The 24,469-nt window shown below is 35.1% G+C and overlaps 2 protein-coding genes and 1 long non-coding RNA gene across 7 annotated transcripts in view; 1 reads left to right on the top strand and 2 right to left on the bottom strand.

The window, feature by feature from the left end:
• The window catches only part of Ptc (protein patched), a 97,349-nt gene extending 79,283 nt beyond the window's left edge, over positions 1-18,066 (top strand). For 4 of the 5 annotated variants that reach the window (XM_072020908.1, XM_072020910.1, XM_072020911.1 and 1 more), the window contains 5 exons: positions 11,918-12,325; positions 13,273-15,111; positions 15,396-15,884; positions 16,124-16,247; positions 16,443-18,066. In XM_072020908.1, coding sequence (XP_071877009.1) covers positions 11,918-12,325; positions 13,273-15,111; positions 15,396-15,884; positions 16,124-16,247; positions 16,443-16,585 — 3,003 coding nt within the window. In that variant the 3' untranslated portion in view covers positions 16,586-18,066. The remainder of the gene's footprint in view (positions 1-11,917; positions 12,326-13,272; positions 15,112-15,395; positions 15,885-16,123; positions 16,248-16,442) is intronic. The other variant, XM_072020909.1, reaches the window with a different exon arrangement.
• Positions 1,227-1,879, bottom strand: LOC139996654 (uncharacterized). The gene is made up of 2 exons (XR_011802314.1): positions 1,829-1,879; positions 1,227-1,509 (listed from the first exon to the last, which is right to left on the bottom strand). It is a non-coding gene; the product is annotated as an uncharacterized lncRNA (long non-coding RNA).
• A 150-nt stretch (positions 18,067-18,216) lies between the features above and the next one.
• LOC139996536 (DNA topoisomerase 2-binding protein 1-A-like) lies at positions 18,217-23,350 on the bottom strand. The gene is made up of 18 exons (XM_072020934.1): positions 22,485-23,350; positions 22,270-22,409; positions 22,063-22,171; positions 21,887-21,994; positions 21,608-21,814; positions 21,315-21,531; positions 21,126-21,239; positions 20,971-21,050; positions 20,718-20,887; positions 20,544-20,646; positions 20,397-20,481; positions 20,205-20,327; positions 19,962-20,143; positions 19,731-19,891; positions 19,455-19,660; positions 19,241-19,380; positions 18,966-19,172; positions 18,217-18,734 (listed from the first exon to the last, which is right to left on the bottom strand). The coding sequence occupies exons 1-18, from the start codon at positions 22,587-22,589 to the stop codon at positions 18,699-18,701; spliced, it is 2,493 nt and encodes an 830-aa protein (XP_071877035.1). The 5' UTR covers positions 22,590-23,350; the 3' UTR covers positions 18,217-18,698.
• Positions 23,351-24,469: the final 1,119 nt, after the last annotated feature.

The raw sequence follows: 24,469 nt of genomic DNA, 5'->3' as shown, positions 1-24,469 counted from the left end.
TGATGAATATTTAAAAGTAATAATAATAATCATAGTCATTAATATATGGTAAATTAATTGTACAAATTATTTCTTATTTATTTGAAGTTAAAACTTGATCTAATGATGAATATGTAAAAGTAAGAAAAATAATCATAGTAATTAATATATGGTAAAGTAATAGTACAAATTATTTATTATTTATTTGAAGTTAAAAATTGATCTAATGATGAATATTTAAAAGTAATAAAAATAATCATAGTCATTAATATATGGTAAATTAATTGTACAAATTATTTATTTATTTGAAGTTAAAACTTGATCTAATGATGAATATTTAAAAGTAATAAAAATAATCATAGTCATTAATATATGGTAAATTAATTGTACAAATTATTTATTATTTATTTGAAGTTAAAACTTGATCTAATCATGAATATTTAAAAGTAATAGAAATAATCATGGTAATTAATATATGGTAAATTAATTGTACAAATTATTTATTATTTATTTGAAGTTAAAACTTGATCTAATGATGAATATTTAAAAGTAATAAAAATAATCATGGTAATTAATATATGGTAAATTAATAGTACAAATGATTTATTATTTATTTGAAATATTGTATATTGTACTATCAATACAGCATTATTGTATTATATCATCTTTTTTTTTTTTATTTTTATTTTCATTTTTCTCTTAAGTAGGAACATTTGCCCGTATTATTACAAATTATTTAAAACAAGTTGAAAGTGCTGGTTGTTATCGTAAAAATCCAATTAATAAGAAATTATATGTCTTTCGCTTTCCAATCATTAATTCAACATTTTATGTGCCGTTGCGTGGAAATGATTTAAACGTGATATGCGCGGGTTATCTGCTGACAATTGCCCATAAATCTGGAAGAATCTTAACGACGAGTCGCGATCGCTTCTTGGAATATTTTGGATAGGAAGTAGACCCTGTTCGTACGCGGAAACCGCAAAATGACAGGCTTGTCCGTTGAAATTCTAGCGTAATGACGGGTGGAGACGGCGCGGAATGATCTTTGGGAGGAACGTGTAATTAGGGAGAAATTTGGGTTTGATTGATTGCAATTGGTGCTTGGGTGGTTGGTGAACGTGGCCGAGTAGCACGAAATTTCAAGTTGTTCTTTTCTTTTTTTGTTTCTTTTTCTTTCACGTGGATGGGTTAATTAGGGTAATACGAAGTATTAACGAATTCGCAGCCGATGCTGTAAAATTGCGTTTGTTTTTTTCGCAAACTGCAGCTGATTGCCACAGTTCAGGTAGAATTATGCTACCGACGCGACGAGAAGCTTGAAAGCAGCGGTGGCTTTTTAATAACACGATTTATGTTTCTTTATTGCAATACAAATTACACAGCGATAAAGAACCAAATATTATATAATACAGATTTCAGTTTTACAAATTAACAAACCGTTCGATCATCTTCAAATGAAAATTATATTTTTTAGATTTTTGTTTAATTTAGTAATTAAAAATCTTTTTGACTATTTTCAGAATTGAACTTATTTTCTTAAGCTATTATTGAATGTCGATATTATTATTGAACATTGACAGAACAGATTTACATATTGTTGTTACTCTGAATGTCGATGAAAATTTGATAAAAAATATTTTTACATACACGTACTACGTGTTCGGTTATAAGGCACTTTACCGTGGTTACAAAGGTAAACAAATTTTATTTACGTGTTCTTGAAGTAATGAAAAAGAAACAATGCAAAATCGAAATTCCACATAAACTGAGACTTCGTATAAACTGAGTAATCAGTGTACAATCTCATTTCTCTTATTAAAAACTACTCCTTAGCCGATACCGTGACATATTGACAATATATGTTGACAGTGTTGTATTGATGATATATGTTGACAATGTTGTATTTACAATATATGTTGATAATGCTGTATTGACAATATATATTGACAGTATGTATTGACAGTATGTATTGACAATATATGTTGATAATATGTATTGACAATAAATGTTGACAATGTTCTATTGACAATATATGTTAACAATGTTGTATTGACAATAAATGATGACGACATTGTATTGACAATAAATGTTGATCATGTCGTGTTGACAATAAATGTTGATAATGTCATATTGACAATATTGTATTGACAGTACAGGTTGACAATATTGTGTCGACAATATATGTTGACAATATTTATTGATAATAAATGTTGACATTATTCTGTTGACAGCAAATGTTAACAATATGTATTGACAATATAGTATTGACAGTACATATTTACAATATTGTTTCGACAATAAATGTTGACAATATGGTATTGACAGTACATGTTGACAATATTGTTTCGACAATATATGTTGATAATATGTATTGACAATAAATGTTGACATTGTTCTGTTGACAATAAATGTTGACATTGTTCTGTTGACAATAAATGTTGACATTGTTCTATTGACAATAAATGTTGACAATATGTATTGACAATACATGTTGACAATGTTGTATTGACAATTTGCATTAACCATATATGTTGACAATATTGTATTGACAGTACATGTTAACAATATTGTGTTGACAATATATGTTGACAATATGTATTGACAGTATATGTTAATAATATGTATTGACAATAAATATTGACATTGTTCTGTTGACAATAAATGTTGACATTGTTCTATTGACAATAAATGTTGACAATATGTATTGACAATACATGTTGACAATGTTGTATTGACAATTTGCATTGATCATATATGTTGACAATATTGTATTGACAGTACATGTTGACAATATTGTGTTGACAATATATGTTGACAATATGTATTGACAGTATATGTTAATAATATGTATTGACAATAAATATTGACATTGTTCTGTTGACAATAAACGTTGACATTGTTCTGTTGACAATAAACGTTGACATTGTTCTGTTGACAATAAACGTTGACATTGTTCTGTTGACAATTAATGTTGACAATATGTATTGACAATACATGTTGACAATGTTGTATTGACAATTTGCATTGGCCATACATGTTGACAATATTGCATTGACAGTACATGTTGACAATATGCGTTGACAATATGTATTGACAATATATGTTGATAATATGTATTGACAATATATGTTGGCACTGTTCTATTAACAATAAATGTTGACAATATGCATTGACAATACATGTTGACAATTTTTTATTGACAATACATGTTGATAATGTTGTATTGACAATTTGCATTGACCATACATGTTGACAATATTGCATTGACAGTACATGTTGACAATATATGTTGACAATATGTATTGACAATATATGTTAACAATGTTCTATTGACAATAAATGTTGACTACATTGTATTGACAATACATATGCACAATATTGTATTGACAATATACATTGACAAAATATATATCGATCGTGCGAAGATTCCTTATTTACGTCAACATTTAGAGCCTCAAAGTATTGACAAGAAATATTGATTACCTAAACGAACCCTTAAATTCTCATTGACATTAGAATTGTGATAGATACAAACACCGATCTCTATCCTTCCAAATACAACTATTACGAAGGAGAAATTATTTCTAGTACCTCCGCATGTACATCCACAGGGAAACTTTTCACAGTAAACAAACAAAAATGAATATTAATTCATGCTAAAGATACCCATTAGAGATGAACAACATCGAAGAATTAATCTCGCAATATCAAGATTAACTGCGTGAATACTATGAAAGCACGTAATTCCACGTACCTCCTCTTATGAAAAGATACAGCTCCATCAAATTACCTTTCCTTTTCTTCCTTTCTCCTATTTCATCCGCTGCTACATCACAAACATATTACCTGTTCACGCGGTCCATAAAGTTCGTAGCGACGTAACAAAGTCCGAGACAAAGGTACAATGAAATTTATACACAAAGTTCACGTAGGTCCGTGTGCACGATACCGAGACGTTCACGCTGCAGTAAGTACATACTTACACGCAAGCTGGACGTGCGAGAAAGAGGGAAGGGAGACTCGGACAAAGAGGGAAAAAGCAAGGGAAGGGAGAGATTGCAGGGAGAAGATACAAGGCGCGGTCAATTAATTTCGCATAATTGAAAGCATGGATTTATGTCATCCGATCTGGAAAGGGGGAAGAGGCGTCTTTCTTTTTCTCTTTTTCCTTTCTCTTCTTCCTCCACCCCTTTCCCTCACATTTCTTCTCCGTTCGTTTCTGCACCACGTTCGCCTTTCGCCACGCTCCTCTCGTGTGTCTCCTCTTCCTTCAAGCGTGGCCCCTCATTTCTACTTCTATTTCCATACAGTGTACGCGCGCCCGTACTTAACGTAATTACACTTAATGGCCACGTAGTGCAGTCAGCCCTCTCCTCGGGCAATCGCAGCGTAGCTGCGGGCACGGAACGTCCCCTCGAAGCTTACGCGGAAAGGGGAGAAAATCGATCTGCCGTATATATACCCCGTGTACTTGCTATTTTCACTTCGCTGCGTGTTCGAGTCGCAGTTGGAGCTCGAAATATTACGATACCGACGATTTCGAATTTGTTTGAACCGATGGGAGCTTCGAGCATTCGAGTTCGTTCTAGGAGCGCGAAAATCAAAATTCTTTGGGGGTGAAATACGTAGCTGGGAATTAGAAGGGAGCATTGAAATTTGTTTATATTTCTTGTGGATAGCAACAGATGTTTGCATCGATTTTACGGTAATTGATCTCTTGCTATCGCAACAAGCAGGCGATCCAACTCGAATCGTCTCTGAGACTTCACACAACCGCGTTGAATCGCGCGCTTATTCGTCAGAGGCGGATGAAATCTCATTCTCTAAATTCGGATGAGATTAATTAATTGAATTCAGATCAAATTTCGCCCGGAAAATTTCTCCAGCGATGGAAAGTGGCACGCAAACCGCTTACAAATTTAGTCGTCCGAGAGCCTCGCGTCGTTCAAGGGTGTGCCGCACTCGAGCAGCACTCGTGGCACTCGTCACCTTCGCGTCGAGCCTCTCGACCGCTCAAAGTAAACGGATACGCGTGGCCCGTTATGCGAAGGATCCGCGACCGATTAAGCTCTTAACTGTGAAGTTTAAGTCGGTCGGCTTAATTGCCCTGCGGATCAATTAAAATCTAGTTGGCCGGTGGCTGGTCTGACGCGGTAAACCGCTGGCTCGTTAAGTTCTGCAGATCCGAGAACGATGCTGCTTTCTAGGGAACACGACGACGACGACGGCCACCTCTAGCCTGCGGTCTTTTAAAGATTCCTGCTTTTCATGACTGTTTAATGCAATTATTATCCGATCGCATAATTAACGAACACCGGCCGTCTGGGAGCCCGGCGATCGATAAAATCGTCGATCCGGCGCAGATACGCGATCGTGCAATGGAATGGCAACTGCTTCCTGGGAAAATCGTTAATGCGCTCAACAGCTGCTCCGTTCGACGGTCCAAGCGGACGCGGTTAATTAAAAAAAAAAAAGTGTATTATTTTCTATCGACTGAAGAAGAAGCGTTTTATTCCTCCGTTTCTCTAACATTTGTTTATTTCGTTCTATCTTTTGCTGTTCTTCTAAGCCACGCGAATTCAGAGTTCCCATTTGAACCCTTCGCACTCGATGACTTTTCGGTTGAGCGTAGCAGCAACTCGATGTGTCTTGTAGGTAATTTAGAAAAATATTATTTTTTAATAATCTCTGTATATTCACATTTTTGAATATATTTTTTTAATATTTTTTTCTGTATTTTTTTGTTACGATAATTTATAAAACATTTGCCAAGATGCATAGTTGGCTTGTAGAGATGAGTATAATAAATTGTTTCGTGTCTTTCTCCTGCTTTGTTTTGGTAAGAACATGTCTCGCAATACTTTTTTCTTCCTCTTAAAATTACATGGAGCTTTCCGTTTGATCGAATTTCAACGCAGTTAACAGTGGACGTGGAAGCTCGATCTTTCGCGGTTGTCTCAATTGGTCTACTGAAGTACTTTTATAAATCGCAGGTGGTTAAGTGGCCTTTCGAATATATGAATTTATTATTTTTTTTTTTTTTTTTTATTATTTAATTTGTACTTTACAATTGTCCAGCTGGACATTTGGTAAATTAGCAGAGTCAGATGCAGACAAATTTTCAGCAGTCTCTGTTACGTAAAGCATTGCGATATATTGTAAGCGATGTGATATTGCGCGCGCAGAAGTGGAGAAATGTACGAAATACGAGGGCAATGCAGCCAAACCACTGACCGTCTGGAAAAGAAACCGGTGAACCGACGAATGCTGTACGAGCTTACACAAACTCGTAACGTAATTTCAGACTAATAGTTCTTTCATAGGGTTTCGGAGATTTCAAGGTTAGCTGGCGTCTTCATTCCCCATAGACGATGTCTAGACGCGCTCAACGATCCTTAATACGAGGTTACCCGATCTATAGTTACCCCGTGTTACACACTTTGCCCGATACAATTTATTGCGAACTGGCAATCTTAACACTTTACCAACCGATAGTCGATTAATCGGTTTTCTGTCGCCGACACTTACCGACTGATAGCCCATTAATTTACTTTTTGTCGCTGACGATCTTTCTCATTATTTGAGCAGTAATTTGTTATTTGGTATTAAGGTACCTTGCTCGGTTACGTCAGTTGCGTTGCTTTGTAAGCTGCCACAGTTTTATACCAATTTGAAAAACTTACCGTTCGCGATGAACGAAAAGAATGGTATTGGAGAGTCTAAACCGAAACAGAGCATATGCTTCGTTTCGTGCATATGCTGTTGAACCGCTAGCGGTCGGTAAAGTGTTAAATCAAAACACAACGGTTTCCCTCCATTAGCCTGTTAATTCGTCGCTGAGACTGTCAGTTTCTCGAACGTAATATTGGCTTGGTAACTAAGTGATTGCGGATTTTTATAGTATCTTCATAGTTACTTTAGATATAGATACTTTATAGTATCAATAGTATCTACGTTCAGACATTCGTCGTTCTGTTACCTTCTGTTTATTCCCTTCTTTAATTTCTTCTTTTTAATCTTCCCATTTTGTTTGTTTATCACTGTCGCGTGTGTGTCGCGTTCTACTTCTACCGATATGGCATTGTAACTTGTAACTGCTGCATTGAACGAGTAGAGCGAGCGAGTGGCGTTCGCGAAATCCAATTAAACGTAAAATCTGTCGAATGACAGAGAAAGACGCGGTGCATCTGATATAACGGAAGCAAATGCTGGACATGGGGAAAAATGGCGAAAGGATGGAAGAAGGAGGAAGAAAGAGGAAGAGAAGAAGAGCGACCAGGTGGCGTGAGAGTGGTGCGCGATTCAAGTGGAATATAAGAGGCAGCTACCAGTCGGACACGCGGAGAAAAAGAAGAAAAGCGTGCCAGTAGTACGTTGACGTTTTGTCACACGCGTAGCGCGCCCGTTCGTGGAATTACATAACGCGACGTCCGTCGTCCACGTGCAACGCGTCTGCCGACACCGAATCACAGGTAGAATCACGTTCGCCGGACTTTATTTGGTATGCCAGCCTGACATCCGGTAGCGCATCCATCGGCCAGCCCTCTATATTTTATACTCAACGTGAAACGAGGGCCGGCGATTTACACAGGTGATCGCCAGATATAAAAAGAGCATGCGGATGAGAAAAAGTTGCGCTAGTGTGCTTAAAAAAAGAATGAAAAGGGAGGAGGGGGGAAGAAAAGAAAAGAGTGAAATGAAATAGGTGGTGTGTTGGAGAAATGGAAGAATGAAAGACTGTTTGATGGCCTACAAATATTTAAAGCGGGAATTTGTCAAATATTCAAAATAGAATCTTTGAATTGACTAAAAGAATTTTAAAATGTCCTGGCTTATGTGATTTTATACTGTCGTTTTACTATTTCCTCTCGTTCCGCCTCGATGGCAGAGAAGATAGAAGTATTTGACTGGTTTAAGATTAAGCGAACAAAAGTGTTCTTTGACGTGAATTACGATAGAAGTGCGTTTATAGCTTACATGAACTTGTTGGTGGATAAATGAAGTCCATACAAGATATTTAGTCCATCACTATATATCTTATGAGACTATGAAAACATTTAAACAATCAGTGAATTATCCATTACATTAATAAACTTCAATATCCAATATCTTTACCATAACGTACCATTTTCAACGTGTTCAAAATGGCTCTTCGTTCTGTGTATTAATTTCCTATGCATTTCCAAATTTGATCATATACCGGGTGTGGCCGAATAACACCCACAAACGGGCACGAGGTGACTTCTTAAGAAAAAATAAGTAGCAAATATGGAGCAAAGTTTTTTCATCGAAGGTTTAGTTTTGGAGAAAATTGAGTTTGAAAATTTATCAAGTATACTAATTACCGTATGGCTAATTACCGACTGGATATAAGCGAACGATCGATAAAATATTATCCTAGAAGCGAAAGTAAGTAAAAAATATAAAATAAAATTCTCCCATCTAAGAAAATAGAGTTCGATAAATTTTCAAATTTATTGTTTTCGCAAATAAAGCGCCTGGAGAAGAAATTTAATTCCGCATTTTCGACTTATTTTCACGCGTACAATCACCTCCTTCCAATTACTTAATACTGTCAAGTCCGAAATTAGCCATGTTCAAGTATACGGTAAATTGGTAAATTTTCCAGCTCGATTTTCTCCTAAACTAAGCTTTAAACGAACAAATTTAACTGCGTATTTTGTTCGTAATTTTTCACAAGGAATCACCTCGTACTCTACGTGTCATTCGGCCGCACCCTGTGTGAATCAGGAATTTTGTATGCGACAGTCAATGCTCATTATCAGTGCTAACGAAATGTCGAAATATTTTATACGACGCACGCAACATACACGTACGAAATTTTCCACGCTAACTTGCGATCGCATACGCTGGCATACGCAGCACCAAAAACATTTTCGAATGTTCCTTTCGACAAGACAATATATTTGCGATTGCTATCGTACTGTCCATAGTATCCATCCCACGTTATACCTTGCCGAGTTTAAATCCACGGTGAAACCAAATCCATTTGTACATTCGCAAGAAACCTGCAACCGATAAATTAGATTTCGCGTGTGCAACTCGATCAGAATCGCCCATACGATCGCTGTCTCTTGGTGGGACGCGCTCGCGCCGGATAAATTGTTTGGGGATCGATGCTCACGGGACGATTTTAAAAAATCAGCCAATAAGATATCGTGACGGATCACGTAAGGTCGTGGACTGATACTCGAGACACGCGATAATCACCGTGGATCAGCTCTAATGTTACGTGTGTTTGTGGTACGCGAGCGTCGCGAGGTACACGACATCGTCTCACGTTTCGCCAGCTGTCAGAAGACAACTGTTTTTTCGTCAACGTCGGATCGAAGAGCGTTTCGTAGCAGAGTTGGACATCATATGACGAATATGTTTTTATATGTCATTGTCGTATAACGAATCGTTTGGAATAAATATTTGTCTGTGATAATTATTAAATATTATTATGTATAGTGTACATATTTATTGCATAATATTTTTTTATATTAATTGGTAAATTAACAGTGGAACCAGCGATAGTTAAGGCGAAGCTATTGCCACCTAATGACAAAATCCGCAATCGCTTAGTTATCAACCCAATATTTCTACCAGAACCAGTGGACATGACTAGTATGGTGGTTATGACTGTTAAATAATGTGTTGTTAGCATGAGCTACATTTGTGCAAAGTTTCAAATTTCCCGGAATTTTCCAGCTAACGAGCTTCCCTTTCGTATGTTGTATTCGCGTGAAATTTATCGTATTTTAATAGTTTCCAAAGTGTCCAATAAAAAAAACGTGGGCCATCGATGGCCGCCATGATAGTAAACACATTAATAATATCGTAAACAAACGAATCGTTTGTTTGTTTTAGTTTAGTTATCAGTATAGTTAGTTATAGCTTTGACAAATTATAATTCATCGATAGAAGATTTTGTTACTATTATACGATCGTAATCGTAATTTACGAGTAGAAGAAAAGATAAGGCGCGAAGGCCAATTTCTGCGCGATTCGCTCGTTTGCTTGCTGTGCGATAATCGACGAATTAATTACTGGTAATTAGCGCTGGCTCGTTAGTATGCGATTAACGTGCTCGGTATCTCGCGTTTTTGCGCCTTCGTTTTTCGTCGTTACACTCTCGCTGCCTCTCCCAGCGCTGATTTTCTCCAACTCCAAGTTTCTTACCTCTGAGCTACTTAATTAATCATTATCGATGCTTATACACGTGATCATCGCAGAGTAATTCAGCCAAACATTTTGTACGATATGCGATTTGTCCGAGGGGGAAGATCAAATTGATCGACTGCCGAGGGAAAATCTGCGAGAAATTGTCGAGACGATAAGATTTGACATGTGAACGATCTATCTTTGATATATGATTTTTATATTCGTTTTGTATTTATCGTAACACGGGCAGAAAGAGAAGTCGGGCAATTAGCATACGAGCACCAGACGGATATTCAAATTCATTTTTCTCAAAAACGAGCCCTCCAACGAAAAAATGTTATTCCTCTTTTTTACTTATTTTTGCATGCATAATTACCACCCGACCGCTTGTACCGTGATTTCGAAGACACCCTGTATATACATACATATGTCTATATATATATATATATATATATATTCGCTTCTCGTTTCGATTTAGTTGCCAACTCAATAAAAGCCTTAGGAAATCAGGTTAGGAATTTTTTTTGCCTGTTGAAAGAATGATTCCGATTGAAAGGAAGATTTCGGAATGGATGGTTAGTTTGGTGGGCCAGGAAATGATAAAAACGCGATCGTAAGTGGAATGATGGCATAGGGTACTGCAGACCTCACACCGTGATTTTATGGGCACCTATAAAAGGAACATACCAGTGAGCACTTCAAACGATCGCCGTTTAGTTGGTTGGACGTTGTCCAATGGTTCGCTATATCATGCCAAGATAAATAACGTGAACAGGATGAACCGCGTGGAGTGTGCAGGGGCCTAACCTCTGTAACGAATGCATTGTGATAGTCTGACGATTCATTAGTGTCCGTTTAATGAGAATCGATAAAGAGAATGATGTCACAGGTGGTATTCCAGCTGAAATATTTCGCTTGCTGAATGACGTGCTGGAAATATCCCGTACAATCAATTGGTACGTCCGTTTCCTGTAGATGCGCGAGCAAACATAAAATCAAATATACTATTGAGATATGTGCAATGTTGTGTGCTACACTGAATTAGCCGTGTAGTTGTGGCAAACATATATGAGTATGAGCGTGTGTGGGAGTATGTGCGTGCGCAGCATCTCAAGAAACGGAAAAATGCAACTGTTCCGTACGCATGGTAGAAAAGAAGATGGTGAGACAAAATGATTGCTATGGGTATCTACGAATATCTTGTAAATCACATATTAAATAAATATGAAACTATTTTAATATCATTTCTACGTGTACTGTAAATGTTTCTATACATTTATTTCGGCGACTAAGATCCACAATTCTCAACATATACATAAACTTTTGTTCCAAGTTGTTCTAAGGTTGTAAGCACGTGTTCCAAAAGAAGAAAACTTTATACCGTGCATTATTGCTGTGAAAATAAAGAGAGATGTCCATTGCCTTATGGCTATACAGTTTTCTCAAATTATTCCCTAAACTAAACACGATATTGAAAGGATACATCGGAGCGATGCTTGGGACAACCGCAACTGTCCAGAACAATTTTAACGCGTTCGGTTTCGAGAAAATGTGGGCTGGACAAAGATTCACCCGTTTGCTGTTGTTTCTCTGAACCCTCTCAAACAATTCATTATTCCTTTGCACCAACGTAGAACAAACGTAGAACAATTCTGAACGAAGACAAAAAAAAAAAAAACGAGATTAAAAGAGTAGGAGGAAGGGAGGGGGGACTATCTTCATACAGACACAGAAGATGCTCATGAAGCTGCACGATTTGTTTCACCAGGTACCAGACATAGGAGCGGAATTAACGGGAGGCTGTTACGGTTTCGCGGCCAAGTTTATGCACTGGCCTGAGGAATTACTCGTCGGTGGTGCTAAGCACAATAAGACTGGTCACTTGACCCGTGCAGCTGCGCTTCAGACCGTTGTGCAGCTGATGGGAGAACGAGAGCTTTACGATTTCTTCGACAACACCTACAAGGTACATAATATCGACTGGTCCCAGGAGAAGGCATCGCAAGTACTTAAAACCTGGCAACGAGCGTTCAGCAATCAAGTGAAGAAGCACCTGGACGCGAATGGCTCAGCGCCGTACAATTTGTACGCGTTCAGCACAACCACCATGAACGACATACTTGGGAAGTACAGCGAGGTGTCCGTTATGAAAATCGCCATAGGCTGCGCACTGATGGTGAGTATAAATATTATTACGGTTTCTAACGCTTTCGTGGATACTGCAAGTAATGGATACGTTACGTTGGTCTGATACATTGATCCTGTACAGTTTCAATTATACAGGGTATCCTGTAAGTGGTGGTGCAAACGGGTAAGGAGCGATTCTACGTGAAAAAATAAGTCGGAAATGTGGAGCAACGTTTTTTCATATAACGCTTCGTTTGCGAGTAAATCGAGTTTGAAAATATGTCGAATATGCTTGAACTTGGCTAAGTACGGACCAAGTATCAATAAATTAAGGAAAAGTATAGAATCAGCAGGAGGTTGTTCTACGCGCGGAAATAAGTAAAAAATGTGAAATAAAGTTTTCCCATTTGCCGCTTCGTTTTCAAGAAAATAAAGTTTGAGCGCGTTCAATTGAGAACTGATCTTGTGCACACGCACGTTGCATTTTACAATTAATTTTTCTCCAAGGCATAGCATCTTATGACAAAATGTTATTCTACGTTTCTGACTTATTTTTACATGCAGTTTAACCTCCTGTCGTTTATATGCTCCTGCTCAGTCCGGGATTAGCCACATCGAGGTATACCCACCGAATTTTCAAACTCGATTTCCTCGGAAAGGAAACGTCATATGAAAAAAATGTATTCCATATTTTCGACTTGTTTTTTCATATACAATCACCTTCCACCAAATTGTATCATCTGTATTTGATATTCTTATTTCGCCTGATTAGAAACTTGCTAAAATTTGGCTATATATGATTAAAATTGTATATATCCTCTGATGTCAAACATCTAAAAGAACTGTAAAAGGAATACACATAACACAGATGACTATAGAAACTTATTTAATGAAAAATATTAAAAAATGTAATGTCAAAATTGTATGACACAGGTCTTACTTTTATCATTTACTTATTATCTACCTCCTCATTATAGAAATATAATCTTCTTTCAGGTACTGTACGCGGGTATAGTCCTTCTTCGATGGAAGGATCCAGTGCGTTCGCAAGCTGGCGTGGGCATAGCCGGTGTAATGCTCATCTGTGCAACTGTGGCCGCTGGTTTGGGGTTCTGCGCCCTCCTGGGAATCCCCTTCAATGCAGCCACCACTCAGATCGTCCCTTTCTTAGCTCTAGGACTCGGTGTTCACGATATGTTCCTATTAACTCATACTTATGCTGAGCTCTCGGTGAACGAAGTGCCCAGTGGAGAACAGACAGGAGTGGTTTTAAAAAGGACCGGCCTATCTGTCCTTCTAGCAGGAATCAGCAACGTGTCAGCGTTCTTCGCTGCAGCGATAATCCCAATTCCTGCACTCCGAGTGTTCTGCTTTCAAGCTGGTATCTTGTTGCTTTTCAATCTGGCCGCTATGCTGCTTGTTTTCCCAGCTATGGTGAGTTTGGACCTGAGAAGACGACGTTCAGGTCGTTCAGATATACTCTGTTGCTGCCTACCATCGAACGCTGGCAGGAATAAGTACGCCAATAGAATGAGCAATGGTACCGCGAAGCAAACTGTAACGAGGGCGATACCACCAGAACGCCGTGAAACCTGTACACAAATCCTGACATCGCAAAACGTGCAGAATGAGTCCTGGGTCGGTGGAAATATCGAGGTGGACTTGGATAAGCAGTGTAGCGAAGAAGACACCCTAACAGGATGCAGCCAAGACGACTGTCTCACTTTCTCCTTGACCCAGTTAGCTGCAAAGCATTATGCTCCCTTCGTCACCAGACCAGCGACTAAGGTCTTTGGTATGATGATTTTAATCGCAGTTCTTCTTGGCTGTGTTTGGCAAGCTGTAAGAGTGAACGATGGTCTAGAGCTGACCGATCTGGTCCCACAGAATTCCAATGAACATGCTTTCTTAGCTGCCCAGGCAAAGCACTTTGGATTCTACAATATGTATGCTGTTACCCAGAGGGAATTCGAGTACCCTAACAATCAAAGATTGTTGTATGAGTATCATGATGCCTTCATGAGGATAAAGAATGTGATCAAGAACGATAACGGAGGATTGCCTGAGTTTTGGTTAAGTTTGTTCAGGGACTGGTTGAAAGGACTGCAAAATGCGTTTGATAGGGATTATAACAATGGATGTATAACACAGGAAAGGTGGTACAAGAATGCTAGTGACGAGGCAATTCTCGCTTACAAATTATTGGTACAAACTGGTCATGTAGACAATCCTATTGACAAATCGTTAGTCACTCAAGTCAGGCTAATCGATTCTGAAGGGATCATCAATCCAAGAGCGTTTTATAATTATTTGAGTGCATGGGTGTCAAACGATGTTTTGGCTTATGGTGCTTCTCAGGCCAATTTAAGGCCAGAACCAAGGCAATGGATTTATACCAATGATCATGAATTAAAGATTCCAAAAAGTATGCCTCTGACGTACGCTCAAATGCCATTTTATCTACATAAACTTACTGACACGCAAGAAATTACTGAACTAATTGGCAATGTTAGAAAACTGTGCAAAAAATTTGAGGAACGGGGACTGCCAAATTTCCCTTCTGGTATACCATTCCTCTTTTGGGAACAGTATATGGATTTAAGAAATTGTTTGGGTATTGCTCTGTTAGCTGCTTTAACAGCCAGTGTTGCTGTCGTTGGAATATTATTGTTGAATTTCTGGGCAGCTTTGTTAGTCGGCACTTCTCTTGCTGCTGTGGTACTACAACTCTTTGGAATCATGGGCCTCTGCAATATAAAACTGAGCGCTGTTCCTGCTGTTCTATTGGTCGTCAGCATTGGAATTGCTGTGCACTTTACAGTGCATATTTGTCTGGTTAGTATAAATACAAGTGGAGGATAAGTTGACACATTGAGAACAAAAGTGAACTACTCCCAATACCCAAGTAGCTAAACGATTCTTTCTCTAAAATAGAATCGAACACAAGATATTCAATGTAACATAAAGTAACAATGTACAGTAAGAACATTGCATATTCCACTTTGGTGCTCAATGTCTCAATTGTAAAACTCGTTATTTCTTTCATATTATATTATATTCTTACAATATATTATTCTAATATATTCTAATATATTATTTTCTTGTTTTTATTCTTGCAGAGTTTTGTTACAAGCATTGGAAGCAGGGATCGAAGGATTCGGTTAGCTCTGGAACACATGTGCGCACCTGTAATTCACGGAGCAATAACAACTTTATTAGCAGTCGTGATGTTGGCCTTCTCCGAGTTCGACTTCATCGTTCGATATTTCTTCTTGGTGTTGCTGTGTCTTATTGGGATCGGTTTGGTGAATGGATTATTCTTTTTTCCCATCCTGTTGTCTTTGATCGGCCCATCTCCAGAAGTAATACCCAATGACCATCCGGATCGTATTTCTACGCCAACTCCGCCTGCCTCGCCAATCGTCAGAAGATCGAAACCTCCTGCACCCCCCAGGAGATCGTACAAAATTGATAACGCCAGGTTACACGCTGAACCATCTCTCACTACCATCACAGAGGAACCTAATTCGTGGCACAGTACACAGGAGTCTTGTATTATTGTTCAGCCAGAGTTGAAGGTTGAAACGACATCAACTTGTGGCAACCAGGTACGTTATATAACATGAATATTAACTGTTTTGAAATATTTCCTGTCTCACTTGACATTTTCTTCCAAATGTACTTGACTTGAGAGTGCTTTTGATAATATCTACCATTTGGCTTTTTATCTCTGTAACTGCTTACACATTACTCAAAATTCTTCTTATTACTATCTCGCGTGAATGATGCCGATACTCCAAATCCACGAAGCATGATTAACGTGTGTGCTTTTGTTTTTAACTAACAGAACTGTAGCGGATCAGATACAAGTGGGTCTAGTCGAATGTCACCAGTGACATCTACGTCTCATATTACAACCAAGGTCACTGCGACGGCTAATATAAAGGTTGAAGTTCATACACCGTTAACTAGTGAGTATCTATTGTAATGTTTGACTAAAAAAGTTTCTTGTCATGATTATATTACATACTTATCATAAAATTCATCAACTTTTAATGTAACTTATTCAAGTATCTTAAACAAACAATATACATACAAGCAATATGATAAAATTATTTTTTGCAATGCTCTACGTGGATATTGATTTCTGTGTAAAATTATTGTAGGTACAGTGGATCGTAGCGAAAAATGCAGACACACGACTTCCAGTAGCCGAAGGAGCTCGCGCTGCAGTGCGAACGTTAATGCTGGGGAGTCTTCCGGTTCCGGTTCTGAACCGGATTCAGACTCTAACCCAAATAAACACTAATAATAAGTACCGGGAAGACCGGCAGCTACTGCTCAAATACCATGCAAAGCGGGAACATACAGAAGGCTGACTAGGATAGATTTATAGTTTCATTTCTTTTTTCTTTTCTTTATACATCGTATAACGATGTGCGGGTACCCAAAGTTTAAATAGCAATGGCTTTATTCGAGATAAGTTCGCGTAATGTTCTCACATGACACGTTTCACCTCTCTCTTAATCTTTTGTAAACTAGATATACGAACTAATCTATTCACTGCCCTTATTTTATATGAAACACCGCGGACGAACAACGTGGAAAGCCAATAATCAGAGTTTATCAGGTACTCTCACATCGTTAATAACGCAACGTGCTTGTCCTCTTTGAATTAAAGAACAAAAGTATTATGACTCAGAAATACTGAATCGATACACGCAGTGATACATTGTATATAAATGTTCGCAAAGATGCATTTATATTTGTATCGTACGTCCAATGCGGGCCATACGTACGAACAGAATGTTCGTAATTCACTTTCAACGCATTGAACGTGTGATAAATTATTGGGATATATATATGTGCGTGCGTGCGTGCGTGCGTGTGTGTGCGTGTGTGTGTGTATAAAATGATATTTTTAACGAATCTACTTAGGAGCATGTCAAAGAAAATGCTTTACTACACGCTCTGTGGTATACGACAGTTTCCATGAAACTATAAGGATATTATTTTATGAACTAGAAAAATTTCAACGTCTGTCCTATAATTGTTAATAATACGACGAAGATTGAAAAACTGGAAATGTTTCGGGTGTTTATAGAACTTTTCCTAACAACTTATTGTAAAGTCCGTTACACAAAACAAACCTATTATATAGTAACATATTTTTGGAAACGTTTATCCGTCAGAAATATATATATATATATATATATTGAGACGTTTTCCTTCCTAGAGGATACTAATAGTATTATGCGCATAATATGTAGTTTGAGATTTTCACGGACAATACATGACTTTCTTTTTGGGACTAATAACGTACAGGTTTATTGAATCGTTGGTACCCTTTTGGGTATATAGGTAACCGAAGGTTTACAGATTACATTTACGTAATACTGTTTAGGAAAAACTTCTAATTTAGAAGTAATTACGACGATGTAGCTCTCTTGCGCCGTTTTTTTTTTTTTGCAACGACTACAATGTGGTGCCTTGAAAATGATAATAAAATTTCGAGTAACTATTTATTTTATACACTAACAGTTATAGTGCAGTGTGTATATGACTTCGAGCGATATTAAATTTAAAATCTATTTATTATTTATTTCTACGTGTCTACTTTGATATCACGATTATTTAAAGCGTTTCGTTTTGTACAATGCCTATTTCGTATGATAATTTGTAAAAATACTTCATTATTTATGTCACCCTATATATTTTTATATAAAATCGTTACTTAATTTAATAAAATAAGTCGATCTATCCGATTCGTACCTCTTATGTAAAAATGTGTAATATATTATTCCACAGCCGATATGTACGTATGTTTATGTTTTTTGTTAGGTATGAGACAGAATTATGTACAATAAGAGAGGTATTTTTATGTGAAGTCAATCTTGTAAACATACAGAATGCAGATAAGGTATTTAATGAAAGAAGATGTTCTATTAGAGATGTAGAATCTTTATTGTGCATAAAAAACATTTTCATAAGAAAAAACATAGTCAGTGTGTACCTCCATCGTACTTCCTAAATTATACCACAAATTCCTATTCAAATACAGTTATAGTAAAAAGTTTATCATTGCGATCGTGTTTCAAAATATAGAGCCAGTACTTCTTTTGATTTTACAATTGAACTGGAGGTGCAACAATAAACTTACTACTACTTTTAGTATTATAGAAGCTAATAATTTTTATATATTGAATATAGAAACGATTAATTGTATGATGTATAATCTTCATTTGTATATAAATACAATGATATTATTATAATAATTTTGGAAGTACAGTCAATTACTGTTCTTAGGTCTTTACGAATATTTGCATATCTCACATACTTTGTTTATCTAAAACTTTCTTTTAATTTACATATTAATTCCATTTGTCAGTTTTACCATTGTCATCTTTGTCTTCTAATTTCTACTAGTTGAAACCATCTTTTGCTGTTGCAGGTAATATCTCCTCTGCATTATGATTCTATAATGTTATAGTATTTATTAATAAATATATATAAAATTATTTATCAATACATATATACATATATAAATGAAGAATATTACCTCTGGTAACTTTTCATTTACTGACTGTCAGTTTTTTTAAGTATTTAGGCACCCTATAAATTCAATTATGGTAATATTTATTAGATATTTATGTATTACGTATATAATTAAGCTTACAAGAAATACTAACTTCACTAAATGGCTCTTCCAAAGGAGGTTCTTTTTTTAAATTTAAGGGATAACTAATTCCTTCCAATTGAGATCTTTCTGTCTCTACTGAAGGGATGGGTCCAAACGCTTGACTGTGTGTTCCTGATAGTTCAGAAGTTGTTTCCGTGTAAGGTAAGCTGAATTCATTATTTAGTAACAGTATGTTACCGGAATTATTATTTTGAACCTATAATATATTTTTTAGTAATAGATCATAAATTACTAATAAAGGAAATATGTAAAACAAATATATACTTCCAAATTTGGAAAATATTCTTCTGGAACAATAACGTTGTGGCTTTTTGAACTACTGGGTACTGGTTCAGTAGAAAAAACTATTTGATTTGTGTTACTTTCAAGTAAACTTACGTTTAATCCCATTCGTCTTTCTGGGCCTTTAGACGAGACTAATATTATACAAATTTTTGTATATACATATATAATATGAATTTATTAAGTATTTGTATACCTAAATTTTTTACGACAAGAAATGGCGTTTCGTTAACCCATGTTGATTCAACCGCACAGGCTACTAACCAGTCTGCGGTAACAACTGGTACATTCCATTTTACTGCAGCATCATACTTCTTTCCTTCTGGTATTGGACAAATTAAATGTGTGTTTTTATATAAATCTTTGTCAAAAACATCTTCACGAGTGAATATATCTTGGCATCTGAAATTAAACAATGCTTTAATACTTGATTCACTCTAGTTATCCTTAAGGTATATGATGAGAATAATACATTGCACCCAATTCCACAGCTAATGCTATAAGATACGATCGTTCAACTCCTGTATATGTGCTGATTGTAAGAACACAAGATGATAATATATGCTTTGTTACAGATATAGGTCTATGGTAATACATAATTTCAACTATTCGATTCTGATTTATGCAATCTACCTATAAAAAAAATGCTAATACTAAAGAATATATCAAAATATGGAAATCAAAATAAAAAGCTGAAACTTACAATAAACAAATCGGTAACAATTTCTTTCACTATACATTTTAAAGGTATACCATATTTTGGCACAATAGCATAGTCTGGAATGTTAACGAACGTACCTGGAACTATTCTTCCATTCATTGCTATTATATTTTCAGCCACATAATTAAACATGTCATTGAAGCCAAGTACGACAAATGTTAGACCTATATATATATTTTACCATTATTTCAGTTCATTGTTGTACATATTCTACCACAGCATTACCTTCAAATAGTTTATTATTAATAATATCACTATTATTTTCTTCTGGTGGTATTAAATTTTCTTCAATATTTTCTAGCATTTGATTTAAAGTAGGTATATACGGCCCCTCATCAGTTGTTGAAACTAGCAATAAGTAAGATGTACATTAAATTTCTTTCATAAAAAGTGTAAGCAATTATTTACAGACACTACCAATTGTATTTTGTGGCTCCTCTTGACCGAAATTAGATGATTTTTCCCCTTCTTTTGACATCTTTTCTTGCAGCAGTTCTAAATTCTGAAAAAATATATGAACATGTTAAATACCTATATTACATACTATATCTTGTATGTATATACCATAATTAATGAAGATGATGGTTCGTATAAGAAATTTTTTTCTGGCGCGGGAGATTTTAATCTGATACTCTCTTCCAACCACTCCAATCTCAATATATGTGGACTACATCATATATCCATTAAATTACAGAATTTTAAATAGATATTAATTTAGACATTAAAGTAACATTATACCATAATGGTCCTAATTTCAATAATTTTAGTTCACTAGCTGCACTATCTTCGTCCCCGACAATAACGTGTGTTAAAATGTCACATGTATATTCTAATTGCATTGCACTACCTACATTCAATATTTTGCTAAGTTTATTTCTTTGATCAGAAGCGAATCCAGCTAGGTAAATCTGAAGAGAAGAAAAGAATTAATTAAAGAAATATCATTGGAGAGTATTATAGAATATGAAAAATGTAAATACAATTTACGCACAATGCAACCATATAAAAATGGACCAGCCAATTCTGCTTCATTAAACGCAGGTCTATCCAAAACTGTAGTAACTGTAGAAACTGAAAAGTTGGAATAAATTTAAAATGAAATTTATCTTTGCTGTAAGTTACTTTCATGTATTTTGTAATACTAACAAGTAGAAACATTGCTCATTGTTGAAGTATTAAATGTGGCTTCATCCATATAATTGCCTTGCTGTTTGTCATATGTTATGGAGCTTGTTGTAGAATAACTAGGAGTTTCACATACTGAATATTAAAAATACTATATTAGCCACCAATTTATAGTGTTATAGATATAACACTAAAGAGATATTTTTTTACCATTTGATTCTTTTGCAGGAGAACATTCTCTTATTGCTTGAAATATATAGTTCCTAGAAGGCAAAGCATGACCGGCTTTTATACTTTCATATAACCAATTTAGTGTTAAACAAATAATATCTCTTTCTCTTGCACATTTGAGCTTCTGACTTGTATGACAATCTTCTGGTACAAGTATAATATTAACTTTTTCACAATCCAAAGAATCTATATACATCTAAAAAGAGAATAATAATATAAGGGAATAGTTAGCTAAAATGTAAAAGAAAAATTTTAAACAATATGTATTTTACTCCTCCATTAGTTTCAATGAAATGTTGAATTTTTTCCTTTTGACATCTCTGAATATTTGTTGTTGTTACAACTAAGTTATAGAACATAGGAACTTTATATTTATCAAACCTCTTATCATCTGGTTTAACATCATCTATCATATTCGCTTCCCATATTGCTTTAACCCATTCTTTTGTAACTATTTGTATTTGCATATGTGACGCCTTCTATTAGAAGGAATTAAATGTTATAATAAAATTATATAATAAATATAATTTTATCGATATAAATTTATTTACTTCATATTCAACAGACAAAACAGATGATGTTACAAGATGTGTTACTTTATCATCTAACTCTGTTGTAAAATTTCCACTCATCTTTACTACTAATGCTTGTACGTATCTCTATAATAATAAGATTTTTAAATATTTCTTCTTTTATTGTTTGCAGAAACAATCATTAGTGAATATACCTTATCTTCTAAACATAAATGAGAAGTACATATACAAAGATTTTGCATGACTCTTTTACACGTTGCATTTGTATTAATAATAAATGACAAATGTTCTGGTTCAAGTATGCTGTAACAGTAAAATAATATTGATTAATATCATGTGATCTACTATCTTTGCAAAGTTGGTGTAGCAGTAAATTACATCAATATCAAGCTTCTACTTACCAACATTCACCTGCTACTAATTTATTCATTTCAATTTTTTCACTTTTTTCCACCACAAGGGTATCAAATTTCGTTAATTTCATTGTATCAATATCTATTTCTTTTACCCATTTTGGTTTTATACCATATTCAAGGCAGTTCTAAAAGATCAATTTATTACATCGTTTTTATTGTTGCTTAAAATATATTGCTTATGTAAAAATAAACTTACTAACATTGTATGCACGCAACATATCTATACTACAATAGCCTTCAGATTTTTTATTTGATGCAATAAAATAAATGTTGGACCTTTTTTTAGATTTACTCTGGTGATTCATTTTTAAATACTGTCTAACTAGTTATTTATATATGATATGATTTTTATTTGACAAATAAATATTCAATGAAAAATAAAATCTTTATGTGTCACACGATTATACGTCAAAAACTATACCAAGCACTATAAATTTCGCTAAATATTAGGTATTGTCAGAGACGAAATTTGTTTTTAATCGCTTGATACGATGAAATGACTTTATATCTGTCAAAATGACATTCACTTGACTGATATAAGGAGAATGTAACGTTTCTACTCCCAGACCATCGAAATAGATATTTTGTCTTACTTTCATTTTTATTTGTAAAGAATTGTAAATTTTACGTTATAATAGGTTAGATTTTCTTCACAAAGGTGTAGTTAATTAAAAAGATCGTTAATTTTGAAAAGATATTATTTTATACCCAATAAAATAATATTTAAAACGTTTAATTTAAATTTCTATTTAAATTTTTTGTTTAATTTTTTAAATGGTAGAATAACAACCAAACTAGTTAAAACCACCAAAGGGATATAGAGGAGGAAAGTAGACGTGGCCCTCCATGATCCCCACATCGTGTTCGCGTCGCATGCGACGTTATCGATTCAGTTTAGTACTGTTTTGAATTAAAACTAAAAGCACTGTCGCAGAAAATAACCTTCGCATGTGCTATAAAATAAAAATTTTATAATTCATATATCAATTAATAACAGCGATAATTATTTTAATTTAAAGAAATATCTTCTTTTATTTTGCAAGATAGTTTCGCTATCAATTCTCAAGGACTATATTCTAAATTGCTAATTATTAATCATTTTGAAGAATGATAATTGTTTTTAATAGATGTATTCATAAAACAGCGTAGGACAATTATTTCATTTTTTTCTATTTATTAAGATATTATATGTAGAGTGATATGTAGAGAAATTATATGTAAGAGTACTACAATCATTTTTGAATAATATTAATTAAAAATAATCTTATTTGACGTTATAAAAATTGCTGAAATTATTTAACAAGTATGACCTATATCGATTAATCAAAATACGCCTCGATTACTGGCAATTCAATAAAGAATGAAAAATATCGGCTGGCACCGATAAACAAACTTGGTTTAAATGTCTCGTACTTCAGTTGACCTAAAATATCAAAGATCGCAGTTGACGAAAAGATTCGAATAAAATCTCGTTTCAAAATATCCAGCCGATGAGCAATTTGGATTAATGTGCCGTATCGTTTGGCATTTCCGTCATAAACTGTTTCATATAAATCTACGTTATTCTAAAACGTAATCGTAAATTACTGCTTACAAATTGGGCCTGAAAATATATAGTGCAGATAGAACCGGTAGTCCCAAAAAAATGACTCCTGATATGGCGTTGTTTGTTTTAAATATGTTAAGAAACTGTCCGTGATGTGATGAATAATATGTTTCTATCCTCTTTGACTACACATATCACAACATTACATACTCAAAAATTTGAAAGAATATTATTTTTCCTGAAGTTACAGTTGCAAGAAACATTGAATGTCGTTCTATTCATGTCTATTCTGTTCTTCGTCGATGCGCATACATTGTCACGGATGCACAAATAGGCAGAAATGTACAATAATAGTACCGATAGTTTCTTGCGAAAAATTTCAGAAAACAAAACCGATCGCCGGTTATATACATAAGAAAAAATTGTACAAAATATTAATTTATATGATATATTTCAAAATCATCAAAGTCGGAGAGGGAGTAGCTTTTCTACAAGTTCACTAAATGCGTGTGTACATACGTCACATGGCACATACCATATCTATATACACACATACTCATAAACTGACATGCACGTATACGCACACGTATATGCTGCACTAACAGTAAATAGCATTTTATATATATTATAATAGTCGCT

The sequence above is a fragment of the Bombus fervidus genome, chromosome 18 (assembly GCF_041682495.2).
Source record: "Bombus fervidus isolate BK054 chromosome 18, iyBomFerv1, whole genome shotgun sequence".
Taxonomy (NCBI): Eukaryota; Metazoa; Arthropoda; class Insecta; order Hymenoptera; family Apidae; genus Bombus; species Bombus fervidus.
Note: the sequence above shows the minus strand (reverse complement) of the source record. Positions and strands in the feature narration are given on the sequence as shown.